This window comes from Bos taurus, chromosome 5 (assembly GCF_002263795.3).
Source record: "Bos taurus isolate L1 Dominette 01449 registration number 42190680 breed Hereford chromosome 5, ARS-UCD2.0, whole genome shotgun sequence".
NCBI classification, from domain to species: domain Eukaryota; kingdom Metazoa; phylum Chordata; class Mammalia; order Artiodactyla; family Bovidae; genus Bos; species Bos taurus.
In genome coordinates, this window is record NC_037332.1 from 47,823,409 (window position 1) to 47,836,816 (window position 13,408).

The 13,408-nt window shown below is 38.5% G+C and overlaps 1 protein-coding gene across 1 annotated transcript in view; it reads right to left on the reverse strand.

The window, feature by feature from the left end:
- The window catches only part of HMGA2 (high mobility group AT-hook 2), a 149,656-nt gene that overhangs the window by 6,758 nt on the left and 129,490 nt on the right, over positions 1-13,408 (reverse strand). Inside the window, exon 4 of the mRNA XM_002687648.6 lies at positions 9,350-9,382. Within this exon, the coding sequence (XP_002687694.2) occupies positions 9,350-9,382 (33 nt within the window). The remainder of the gene's footprint in view (positions 1-9,349; positions 9,383-13,408) is intronic.

Below are 13,408 nucleotides of genomic sequence, written 5' to 3' on the forward strand. Positions count from 1 at the left end.
AACACTGAACAGCCCCCAGCCATCCACTCAGTTACCTTACAAAGACCACTGAGGCTGCACCACACGGGGTGAAACACGTGGATTTTTTTGGCAGAAAACCGAAGAGAGGGAGAAGAAAGTAGGCAGAGTTGGAGAACTATATTTTTATTATGACTGCTGGAAAAATTGCACTCATTTTGCCTAAAGTTTTTCTTTTGTTCCCCCCGAAAGGAATTTAATAAGTGTAACTCTTTCATTGCTTTCATTACGCTTGGGGGAAAAAACCCACTAAAACCTAGAAAGACAGTTCTCACCTCTCCCCATTCTTTTGATTTTGTTCAGCATGATGCATTTGGCATATACCCTTGGATGCACTTTTGCTCACTGATTCAAAAGGAGGAAGAAGACATCCCAATATACATCCTGATCCCCTCATGCTGGATGGAATTTTTCAATGTCTTAGGCGTTTAACCATAGGTCTTACCACCACAGGCAAGGGTGAGGGTGTGCACTGGAGGAAGGTTTAAGGCAAGAGCCGAAGCTCTGGGTTTAATTTTCAGATGCAGACTAAACAGAAGATCTGCAGTGGAAAGGAGGCCAGCGAATTTTCAATGGAACTGAGAAATGGAAATACTCTCCCTGCAAATTATAGGGGTGCTGTCATCATCATGCCCCTCTTTGTGTGTAGTAAGGAGGGCTAGTCACAGAAGTCCATGTCGCCTAATAAACCCTTATTTGTTTTCCCCATGGTTGCAAAGAATTCTGTGACTCTCTCATTAGAAAGCGCTACAGGCTACAAATGCATCTGTAATTTAAGCTATGTTGCTAGTAAACCAAACAATACCTAGTCTTCTAGAGAGAGTAGTTATGGTTTAGTGACATTCTTTTTGTCATCTTAGTATGTTCAGTTCCTTAAGGACTTGGAATGACACACTCAAGAGTTTTTCATGTTCGTGAATATCTCAAGCCAGTCCTGCTAGAACAAAAATTATGGGTTCCCCTCCTCTGCAGCAGAGACCAGAAACCAAGTTTTCAAGTTCCATCTGCAGCTAAGTGACCCATGAGACCACAAATCGGACATTTTCTATCTCTTGGTCAGATATTTTAATTTAAAATGGATTGGGGCTGTTTAACTTCATGGAAAGTGATTCTTTCCTTCAACTAGGAAAACTTTATATCACATTTTTAAAAAACATGTTCAATGGAACCTATATAAACCCTATGATCTGGCAAGTGCAAGGCATTCTGGTGGAAATGTTTTTCAAAAGGATGCTTTAGAAGTTGGGATATTTATGGTACCTTATCTTTTTATTAATTTTAGTCTTATGTATGTAAAAATATACAAGCGTCTACCTTGCATGTGTTACCATCAACTTAATAAAAGTCAGTTTTAAGATCTTATTGTGTGTTCAGGTGCTCAGTCGTGTCTGCCTCTTTTCAACACTATGGACTGTAGCCCCCCAGGCTCCTCTGTCCATGGGGTTTCTCAGGCAAGATACTGGAGTGGGTTGTCATTTCCTTCTCCAGGGAATCTTCCTGACTCACGGATTGACCCGTCTCCTGCATTGCAGGTGGATTCTTTACCACTGAGCCACCAGGGGAGCCTTTTAAGGTCTTACTGGAGGATGTTTGAGGTAAAGAAGGTTGATCCTAGAGATCAATGAACACGGGCACCAGCCCTAGCATTAATGTGTGTATAACTTGTGCCTGGTTCTCACTGTGTCACACAATAATGATAATACCCATCAGCAGGGTGTGAGAAAAAAATGTGACAACGAAATGGGAAAACTTTGAAAAAAGAGTAAAAATTCTGTAAGACTACAGTGTGGAGCTATGATGAGTCATTATAGCCACTCATTTTGTGTTTATTTCTTTATCTGTAGTTCAATGATAGATAGCTGTGAAAGAAAGGGAAAAAACCCTGTTACTAAAGAATGCCTCCCGAAGAAAACAAAATATGACATCTTAGATTTTAACACACTGCTGTTTGTCTTGGGCATGCCTCTGATCAGAGTTTCATCCCTGAAAATACTGCAAAGAGAGGTAACATTCATCTCTGGGATACTACAAATTCTTTTCTGGGATGGAAGACTATTTAAAAATATCTTCAGAAGGGAATCACATTTTTCAGATAGACAATTCATTTTATATATAAACTAAATGCAAATTTGGGGGGCTTCCTTTGTGGCTCAGCTGGTAAAAATCTGCCTGCAATGGAGGAGACCCCGGTTTGAGTCCTGGGTCGGGAAGATCCCCTGGAGAAGGGAAAGGCTACCCACTCCAGTATTCTGGCCTAGAGAATTCCACGGACTGTATAGTCCATGGAATTGCAAGAGTCGGATACGACTGAGCGACTTTCACACTCATTAACTGCAGATTTCAGGATCCTGCAAGTCATGATTTCTGAGGATCACAAACTTCATCAGTTTTCCACGCATACCTCCCAAGTTGCTTCAGTTGTGCCTGGCTCTTTGCGCCCCTACGGACTGCAGCCTTCCAGGCTCCTGTGTCCGGCAGTTTCTAATTCTTACTGAAGGAATATCATGTTTAAAAAATAGTTAAAGATGCAGCAAAAAGATTTTTATATGAAGGAACCACTCAGGAAAAGGAAATTCATTTCAACATTTCCAAAACTATTGAGGAATGTTCTTCTTTTTACAAAGTAGTTTTAAAATGGATAGATTAAAGGCTGCTTAATGGTTTTATTCAGGATGTGTTTATTGATGGCTCAGATTAGCAGAAACATTTTCTCTTTGTTTTCTATGTATATAAAATTGTTCATAATTTGTATTTGTTGCCAGGAAACAACATTTCTGAGTTTTAATCATTATTGCACCAAACATTGTTTATTATCCTGAGACAAGGACTTTTGAAGATGATTATTAAAATATCAATAATAACAGTAAGTTAAATAATTCTTCAATAGAAACATTTCCGTGTCCAGCAAACATTCCCTCAAAGTTAAAAAAGTTTCTTGGACAAACCAACATACTTCTATTCAAACATTAAGGATTTTCTTAGAAAGACAGTGTTTTAAAGCCAGTCATTATTTATTCATATTAATTTGGGTTTGGATAGTAAGAAGAAATCTTACATATTGAATAAATAATAGCTTTTTATATGACTCACATCAAAATGCATAGGAAAAGCACTGCAATATGCAAAGGAAAGCAGACAGACATGGCCATTTAATTTTAGCCTAATCCACAGGCTTTACCACACAGTTAAAGGCAATCATATTAAAAAAAAAAAACAAAAAAACTCTTATAGGAAATCTGTCAAGTTCAGAAACACTATATTTTGCCTTTTGGAGTTTTATGTTGTGCCCCAAACTGAGTAATGTTCTTTCACTTCTGTTAGATGTTTATGTCATCTCTGTAAGACATCCCATGCCAAGAAACAGCTGACTTCATCTCGCCAATATTCCTTTATTAAAACTAAGCTAATGACTTCATATGTTTACAGTTGATGATCATTTTGATATGCTTCCTCTGCCCTACCCATGTGCTGTATCTCCTTGAGCTACTTTATTATAAGAGTTAAATGCTGCCTTCTACTTGGATCTCTTCTTTTTCCTTGACCTTTGCAATGTCAGAGGTCAGAGGTTAAATAAAAAATGTATTTCCTATACACAAAACAGTCCCACTCGAGGTGGGCTTTGATATAATTCTTTATGTTTTGCCAGTCTGTACCAAACATTTACTGGCCCACAAACTGTTTCACCAGCTTGAAAGAGCATAAGTTGGAAAACAAATAAATCAGTACTCTTTATGACTTAAGCAGCATAAATCACTATTCTCCCTGAGTGAGTAGAGAGTGACTCTTTTTTGCAAGTCTGATTTATGATGAACTATTTACTGCACTGGCCAAGATACCACGTAAAAGATGAGTGTTAGAGAACTCTCCCTTTTTCCTCCTTCCTCCTTTGTATGTCTAGACTAAAAGCCCCCAGTAAAAATGCCTTCTTTGAGAACAAGATGCTGACTGCAATTCATCAACCTGCTTGTCCCAAAGTGAAATCTCTCATTTTGCTCCAAACAATGTTTAGGTTGTCTGAAATATAAACATCCTTAAAACTGCCCTTGAAGTCTCTGTAAAAGCATTCAACTTCTTTTTTTTTTTTTAAGGGGGGGAAAATCCCATGATAACCAAGGCTTAGATTTCTTTGCCCCAACACACACCACCCACAAATGATGTTACTTGCAGGTAAAAGCTCTGTTTCGAAACAGAAAGCTTTGTTTCCAGTCTCTTAGAAACTGAAAACTTTCCAGTTCTCTCACCGGGAAGCTGAAAAGGAGCAGGTTTCTACCTGTCTTAATTGCTAGAGGTGTAGCTTGCCAGGGCGCTACAACAATGAGGAAACTGGGTTGAAAGGAAGGAGAACTTAGGATTGTTTAAAGCTGTTTTTACCTTCTGAGTAGGGCTCACGTGAGAAAAAAAAAAATCTGAATTATATATAAGGACTCACTTCTAATTTCAGTTTAAAATTTTAAAAGGCGGAAATCAAGAAACAATAAGATAGCTAATAAATCAACAAAATCTTTTTAGAACTCTGAGATGGAGTGAGATTTTTCTTCTTATGAAAATTAACACTTGAGAAGCAAAGCCCCCTCTATCAATAATAATAACCCTATATCTTATAAGGTTTCTTTTATAAAAAGAACAACAGCAGCAACAAAATGTACCAATTTCCTACTCAAATTGAGAATGTAATCTGTGTGGCTGAGAAATCAACTGCTTTTTTAGCAATCAATGGCTAAAAAACTAGGAAATTAGCTAACTTCTTACTTTATCACTTTAAATGAAAATATAGAATTCTCTAGTAAGCTTAGTTTTCACTGGTTTTGGAACTTATAAATTTAATGTTAAATATTAGAGATTTTCCCCTTTAGATTTTTAAGGTTATTAACTTTCCCATCAGGGTTACGTGACACACATTGAGGTTTGCAGCTGATGGCACCTGGTGGACTTCCCAAGCACACCTCTGCAGAATGGTTTTCCTTAAATTTTTATTCCTCTCTTGATGTATGTACTTATATACACATATGCACATCTAAATTCTGAGATTTAGCCTAATTCTGAATTTGGCTTCTTGGAATGAATTATGACTTTCTTTAATCCATTTTCAAAAAGTTGCATCCCCAAAGTTCTGAGGAAATTTAAGAAGAAGCAACAGTTAGAATCGGACACAAACAACGGACTGGTTCAAAATTGGGAAGGAGTACGACAAGGCTGTATATTGTCAGCCTGTTTATTTAACTTGAAACACAGAGTACATCATGTGAAATGCCGGGCTCGATGAATAACAAGCTAGAATCAAGATTGCCAGGAAAAAAATCAACAATCTCAGATATGCAGATAATACTACTCTAATGGTAGAAAGCGAAGACGAACTAAAGAGCGTCTTGATGACAGTGAAAGAGGAGAGTGAAAAAGCTTAAAACTCAACATGAAAAAAACTAAGTCATGGCATCTGGTCCCATCACTTCATGGCAAATAGATAGGAAAAAGTAGAAACAGTGACATTTGTTTCTTGGGCTCCAAACTCACTGCGGATGGTAATTGCAGCCAGGAAATTAAAAGACGTTTGCTCTTTGGAAGAAAAGCTATGACAAACCTAGTCAGCATATTAAAAAACAGAGACATCATTTTTCCACCAAAGGTCCCTCTAGTCAAAGCCATGGTTTTTCCACTAGTCACGCACGTATGTGAGAGTCAGACCATGAGGAAGGCTGAGCGCCGAAGAATTGATGCTTTTGAACTGTGGCTTGAGAAGACTCTTGAGAGTCCCTTAGACTGAAAGAAGATCAAACCACTCAATCCTAAAAGAAATCAACCCCGAATATTCATTGGAAGGACTGAAGCTGAAGCTCCAATGCTTTGGCTACCTAATGTGAAGGGCTGACTCATTGGAAAGGACCCTGATGTTGGGAAAAAGTGAGGGCAGGAGGAGAAGGGGGTGACAGCAGATGAGATGGTTGGATGGCATCACCAACTCAATGCACTTGAGTTTGAGCAAACTCCAGGAGATAGTGAAGGACAGGGAAGCCTGCCGTGCTGCAGTCCATGGGGTCGCAAAGACTTGGACATGACTTAGTGACTGAACAATGACAACAAGCATTTGATGGCATTAGATACTATAGATGACAGTCTTTGTAACTCCATACACATGGAATTACATTCAAGGCAAGTGCTTTAGTCCTAATGATAATATGTAGAAATCACCATAAAATTTTCCCTTTGTTAAAAAAATCCTTTATTTTAAAAAGATGCAGTGAAAACACTTAAGGTAAAAAAAGATAGTAGTTTTGAACTAATTAGACCTTGGATATTTTTGAGAATACAAATCTCTAGAAATGAAAAGCCAAGCATCCAAAAATAAGTCAGAATGTAATAATATTCCCTGGAATTTATACAACTCTTAAAATGTCTTTTGGAGTACATGAAGATGCACTGTTATTTTCCCAGTTCATAGATGGATATATAGGGACTAGAGAGATTAATTCATCCATTGACAGGGCCAGAAAGCAAAACCTAGGCCACCTTATACACTGCTGAGTTCTTTTCTTGGATGTAAAATATTTAATTGTCCTAAAATTTTTGTGACCTCAAAACAGGATCTGAATGTAACCCCTCAAAGTAGTGTGGATAGAAAGGATACAAGCCTGAGTTAATCCAGACTGCCACATGTTAAAGCCATCCAGGAGGGTATTTTGACAGAAACAGATGGAAAAGAAAGAGATTCTTTTGAATGTGCTGTAAAATTTACATTATCCTCCACAAACTTCTGTGTAGTCCCCATGTTTATATAATTCATCACTGTGTCCTTAAGACAATACAGATTAGGAAGCCCAGTGAGCCCATGTTCTTTTTTTCTGAGTCTAAACTCTCTTTTCAAGGGCAAATCTGGAACATGGTCTGTAAGACAGCAAGACTGATCAGTGAGGACCAACCCAATCCATCTGTGATTTCTTTGATATTCCTGATTCTCTTGGGACAAAAATGTCTGATGTCACTTACATCATTTCTTGGTGTATTATTGCCCAATTTGTAATCAGTTTCAGCCATGTGGATAACCTCCACCAGTGATTTACCTGTCTCTGCCTCTTTACTTTTGAATATGCCATTCATCTCATCTAAAACATCTTCTATTCTTTCCCTAAAGAATAATCTATGTCTTCATTTTCCCTTCTGCAACTCAACAATAACAAGATCAAAATTCTTCCGAGGATCATCCCCCTTAGGCGACACAGGGCATCCCACTCATTCATCTGTATCACGCTGTGCCTCATATAGACTCTCATTGCACATTCATTTGCTCAACAAATATTCAAATGTCTTCTCAAATGTGTTCACTGGGTATCTTCATCCATGGCTTTACGTTACTCACTTGAGGAGTTCATAAAATACTAATGCGTGTGTTTCCAGACCAAATAATCAGTATCACTGAAGGGTGGGGGCCAGTGGTATGCAGGTAAAAGTTCAACAACTTGCCTCTCCCATAAAATAAAGTCCTGACTTGTAGTATATATCAATTTTCATGGTGTAACTACTCCCACCAAAATGGATTTCAAGTCACCTACTTGACATCACTAAATATAGAGTCTGGAAGAGATACAACTGCCTCACAAGGGCTGGCTCCAGCATACAGCACTGGGTAGGGTTCAGGATGTACACACATTTATAGTTGTCTGTTTTTCAGTATCCGAGGTGGGCTGATTCCAGGATTTGCCTTAGATACTCAAGTCCTATAGTTGGTCCTCACTCCATATCTGTGATTTTGCATCCACCAATTAAACCAACTATGGATCCTGTGGTACTGTAGTAGTTAGTGAAAAAAAATCCCCATTTAAGTTGACCATCACAGTTAAAACCCATGTTGTTCAAGGGTCAACTGTATATATTAATATATACAACTGGATATACATAATTATATTAATAGTATCTGCAGTTGATTCCAATATGCAGCCAAGGCTAAGAACCTCTGAACTAGATTACACATTTCTCATATGCAGTGACTGTGTTTTTGTTTGCCTTATCTTCCCTACAACCCCAAGAATAGAGACTGAATCAAAGCTTTAACAGACCACCTAAGATGATGAACCTGTCATTCACAGCCCATGATGTAACAGTGAACACTGCAATATACTTTGACCCCAATGCACAGAATTATAAATTCATTTTCTCTTGATTTCCCTACTAATGAAGGATGAGAGGATAATATATTTGGGATCTCCTACTTAAAAATGTCAAGTTTTTGTTTATATTTTGCTCTGTTTAATATTGCTTAGAAACATCGTGTGCTTATTTTTAGTGTCCCCTACCACTCTTGGCTTTTAGGAAAGGGAAGAGCTATGATTACGATTTTTTTTTGACGGAAACTCTGTTTTTATTTTAAAGCACGTGTGTAATTATTCAGATACATTTTTCCTGTATGTTTATGTTTGATTAGAAGCTTCAATTCTCTTTCAAGCTGCATTTGCAAAGAATAGTAGATACAGGAGATTGTCTTTCCCGTGCAAACCAACACTGTCTCAAGAGAACAGGGTGAGAGGTACAGTTTTAGAGAACTCTAGGGAAAAGATCCTACAGATAAATTATATGAAAGATCAACAAAGAACTTGGTAACCTGTGATACTGCTTAATAATTTACTTCGGTAGGTTTTGCATGATACACCTAGGTCTCCTGTGCATCTCTTTCAACCCCAAAAGGGAGAACAGCAAGACATTTTTATATTTTATTATTCAAGACATACTTTCTCAATAAACATGATTCTTATGCTTCTAAGTACAGATTATAATTGGAACAAGAGGAACCATAAAGACGGTTCCTAATTTTGATGTTGCCAAAGACTTCAGAGACTCATTCAGCTAAGATCGGAGGGTTCATCAATAGCAAAATTAGTATAAAAAGTTTTCAATTTCCAATTCTTCTTTGGGGGGAATAAGTCAATGAACAAATATGTTTCTAGTCATGGATCATGATATACTTTGCAGCTATTAAGTCCTGTATTGAGTCAATGGGATGTGGATCGTTAGAAGGAAATGACAAAATTTGATGTTTAAGTATGGGCGAAACACCTCAGAAGATTAAGCATTTGTTTTATATGAGGCACTAAAAGGGTTTATTTTTAGAAGTATTTTTATTTGCTTTGTATACTTTAGGTCTTGACGTCTTTCAGAATTTTTGAAAACCTCAGACTATTTATTCTTGACTATGTCTGAAGGATACAACCAGTTTTCAAGAACACTACAATGCTGACATAATCAAAACTAGAGAAAGACTAAATAAAGGTTATTTGGGGTCATAATTTTTTTGTCTTACTTTTTACATTAATTGGGAGAAAAAATCACAATGACTGTCTCTTACCTGAGCAGGCTTCTTCTGAACAACTTGTTGTGGCTGAGAAAGAAAAAAAAAAAAATTGTTATAATTTAAAAAGAAACACACACAATGAGAATAATTAAGTATACATGTTTTAAATATTGATACTTGTTTGCGAAGACGAAAGTTTCTTCAAAGTTCAAATGGTTTCTTTCAGGTTAAAGGATGTTTAAAACAATTCCCAACTAAGGTCTGTAATCCATAGCAGTTACATCTAAATAAACTTGCTATTCTATTCACTTTGTTTTAACTAGCGTATCACAAAACTTAGGAAGTGAAAGGGCTTAATTTGTTACAATTTTGTTTAAAAAAACTCAGCTTTATTGAGATATAATTTATATACCATAAAAGTCACCCATATGAAGTGTATACATCTAAGCTTTTCAGTATAGTCTGAAGGTAGTATAAATATCACCACTATCCAATTTTAGAAGATTTCACCTCTTGGGAAAGAAACCTGTCCATTATCACCCACTCCCATCCCCTCTTCCCTCTTTAGCCAACCTCCAGTCCCCAATCAATTACTAATCTACTTTCTGTCTCTACATGTGTGTTGTGTTCAGTCACGTCTGACTCTTGCTGCAACCCTATGGACTGTAGCCCACCAGGCTCTTCTGTCCATGGGATTTCCCAGGCAAGAATACAGGAGTAGGTTGCCATTTCCTTCTCCAGGACATCTTCCTGACCCAGGGAAGGAACCTGCATCTCTGCACTGGCAGGCGGATTCTTTATCATTAGTGCCACCTGTAACTTTGCCTATTCTGGACATGTCACGTAAATATACAGTCTTTTGTATCTTTTGTAATCATACAATATATGGTCTTCTTTCATTTAAAATGTTTTCTAGGATTATTCATGCTATAGCATGTATCAGTAATGCATTCCTTTTAAATAATTTTATTTATTTACCTATCTTTTGGTGGTGTAGCATGTGGGATCTTAGTTCCCTGACCAGGGAGTGAACCTGTGCCCCCTGCATTAGAATCACGGAGTCTTAACCACTGGTCCACCAGGGAAGCCCCAGTAATTCATTTCTTTTTATTGACAAATAATATTCCCTTGTATGGATATATTTTGTTTACACATCCATCATTTCATGGACATCTGGGTTGTTTCCAACTTTTGGCTATCATGAATGATGCTACTATGAACATTCATGTATGAGTTTTCGTGTGTACACGAAATTTTGCTTAGGTATACAGCTAGGAGTGGCATTTCTGGGTCATAGAGGTTAACTGTTAAACTTTTTAAAGAGCTGTCAGATAGTTTTCCAAAGCGGCCTCATTATTTTATAGTCTCACCAGCAATGTAGGAGGATTCCAATTGCTCCCCAACATGCCCACACTTGCTACTGTCTTTTTACATCCTGCTGGTGTGAAGGCGAATGTCATTGTGGTTCTGATTTGAATATTCCAAATGGCTGATAATGTTGACCATCTTTTCATGTACCTTTTGGCCATTTGTATATCTTCTTTCGGAGAAGGCAATGGCACCCCACTCCAGTACTCTTGCCTGGGAAATCCCATGGATGGAGGAGCCTGGTGGGCTGCAGTCCATGGGGTGGCTATTCGAATCTTTAAAAACTGTATTTGTCTATTCATTATTGAGTTATAAGAGTTCTTTATATGTTCTGGATGCAAATTCCTTATCAGAATCTGATGTGCAATTTTTTTTTCCCATTCTGTGGGTTCATTCACTTTCTTGATGGTACCATTTGCAGAATATTTTGTCATATCTGTATCTGCATATCTCTATCATCTCTATTTAATTCTGGATATAATGCAAAGTCCCCCTTTTTGAGTGAACTATCTGAGCAAACTGTTTTCTGTCCAGCCTGAGTTAGCTGTCCAATATTTAGCATATTAGAAAAACAATTAAGCTATTCTTTGTTGCTATAAAAGGTGGATCTGAAGCCCAGTTTTCTTGTGGGGTGCACCTTGGAGCATGCAGGATCTTAGTTCTCTGACCAGGGATTGAACCTGTGCCCCCTGCATTGAGAACATGGAGTCTGAACCACTGCAACACCAGGGAAGTCCCATAAAGCCGCAAATTTTTAATGAATTACTTCCAGTACTCACTCTCATGTTTGAATATAAGCCTTATTTATTTATTTTATCTAGACTTCCCAGGTGGTGCTAGTGGTAAAGAACTCGCCTGCCATTGTAGAAGACATAAGAGATGTGGGTTCCATCCCTAGGTCAGGAAGATCCCCTGGAGGAGGGCATGGCAACCCACTCCAGTATTCTTGCTTGGAGAATCCCATGGACAGAGGAGCCTGGCAGGCTTCAGTCCACAGGGTCTCAAAGAGTAGGACATGACTGAAGCGACTTGGCATGCACACACACACATCATTGAGATTTGCAAATACAACTGAACCACCACCCTGATGTGGGCAATGACATGCTTTTGTGGTACAAATGAAAGAAAGAAACTTGCTACAGTTCTCCCAGATAACAGAAGTTAAGGTAAATTCACTCTTATCGTGAAGGGGTAGAACTTCTATTCATTCTCCTTCCCTTCAGTGATGGTGTGATGTCTTACTGCTGCTGTAGTAGACATGTTTTATTAAAAAAAAAAATCAGAGCTTTTATTTTTGTAGATGAACAAGATAAAAACAAAAGAAAGGCAAAATACTTTTGTTTACTGAAAAAAAAACCGAAAAAAAACCCACCAAAAGTTCTTCCCTCTGACTTTAAATCACAGTAGAGATGACATCATAAAGGCCCAGGCTCTGAGATGATGTTTTCTCCAGGTGGAATCCAACTGAGAATGATTAGGACTTCTTTGCCTCTTAGGATTCAAGAATACTCTGAGCGCTCAGAGAGTATTCATTTCAAAAGAGTCATTTGTAAGAACAGACCACTTTTCTTCCTCCCCCTTTTTTTTCCCTGCCGATTACACCTGTACACATGTTTACTCCCAAATCGTTTCAAATCCCCACACATTCTTCCAGGCTGACTGGTTCCTCCTGCTCAGAAGTCCCCCTCCCTTTTTGGCTGAGGAGCCCGCATTCATGTGACTCCTGCACACTGTGGGGCTCAATGAAATCCTCTGAAAGGGCTGCCAGCTCGCCCAATTTTCCATGAATTAGGTCCTGACACTTCAATGAGGGGAAAGACAATGTCTGAAACCCTGCCAGCCCTGGCTCCCGGCCTAGTCTGTGTCACAGAACTTCTTCCAGCTGCCCTTCCACACAGCACTTCATACTTTTCAGACCACCAAACAAACAGACCCTTGAGGACTTTCAATGGTGGTTGGGGCTATGGCTGCCGGGATGTCTGCCCAGCCTCTGGCACCCAGTGGCTCCAGACTGCGCCGACGACGTTTTCCGTTGTTGTTATTTTGTTTTGTTTTTTATTTTTATGAATGGCTTTGGTAGAAAATGCAGACGGAAGCACAATACTACGGCCATTCATAAAAAGTGAGAGGAAACAAACTGCTGTCTGGAAATCTTCGGGGACACCAAACAAACTGCAAATCTCTTATCTTCCTACTAGCTTAAATACCTAGAAACCAGTTGCCCCTTAGGGTTCTTGTCATTGAAACCACAGTCGACCACTATATTTTAATAAAAACTGACTAATATCAACTGAGCACACGGACCTGGAGTGTGGTTGGCAGTATATTTCCCTGCACCTTAATAAGTGAGTAATATTTTGCACGTGCATTTCCTGTATAGCAACTAAAATCCTGTTTTAAACATCAGCATCATTGTGACTGGAAGGTCCCAGGACTTGTTATTTTCATTTGCTTAGAGGGAAACTAAGGCAGAGGGAATTTAATTAACTCCCCTGAGATCATCTTCTAAAGCTACAACAACCGGGGTTTCCTAATTCTCTTAATCCCCTATATAATGCTCTGAGGAAACTTGTTCTCAACCTTTTCTTTAAAAAAAGAAAAGTCAAATCTGATTCAACCCTGGAGGAGAAGCTATTATTTGACGACTTTGGTTCCCACCTCCAGATTCACTCTGCTCTTTGGGATCTCTCGGGATTCCACACGCCACCACAGCTGGGAAGGCCCCTGGTTTTGTCAGCAGGGCCA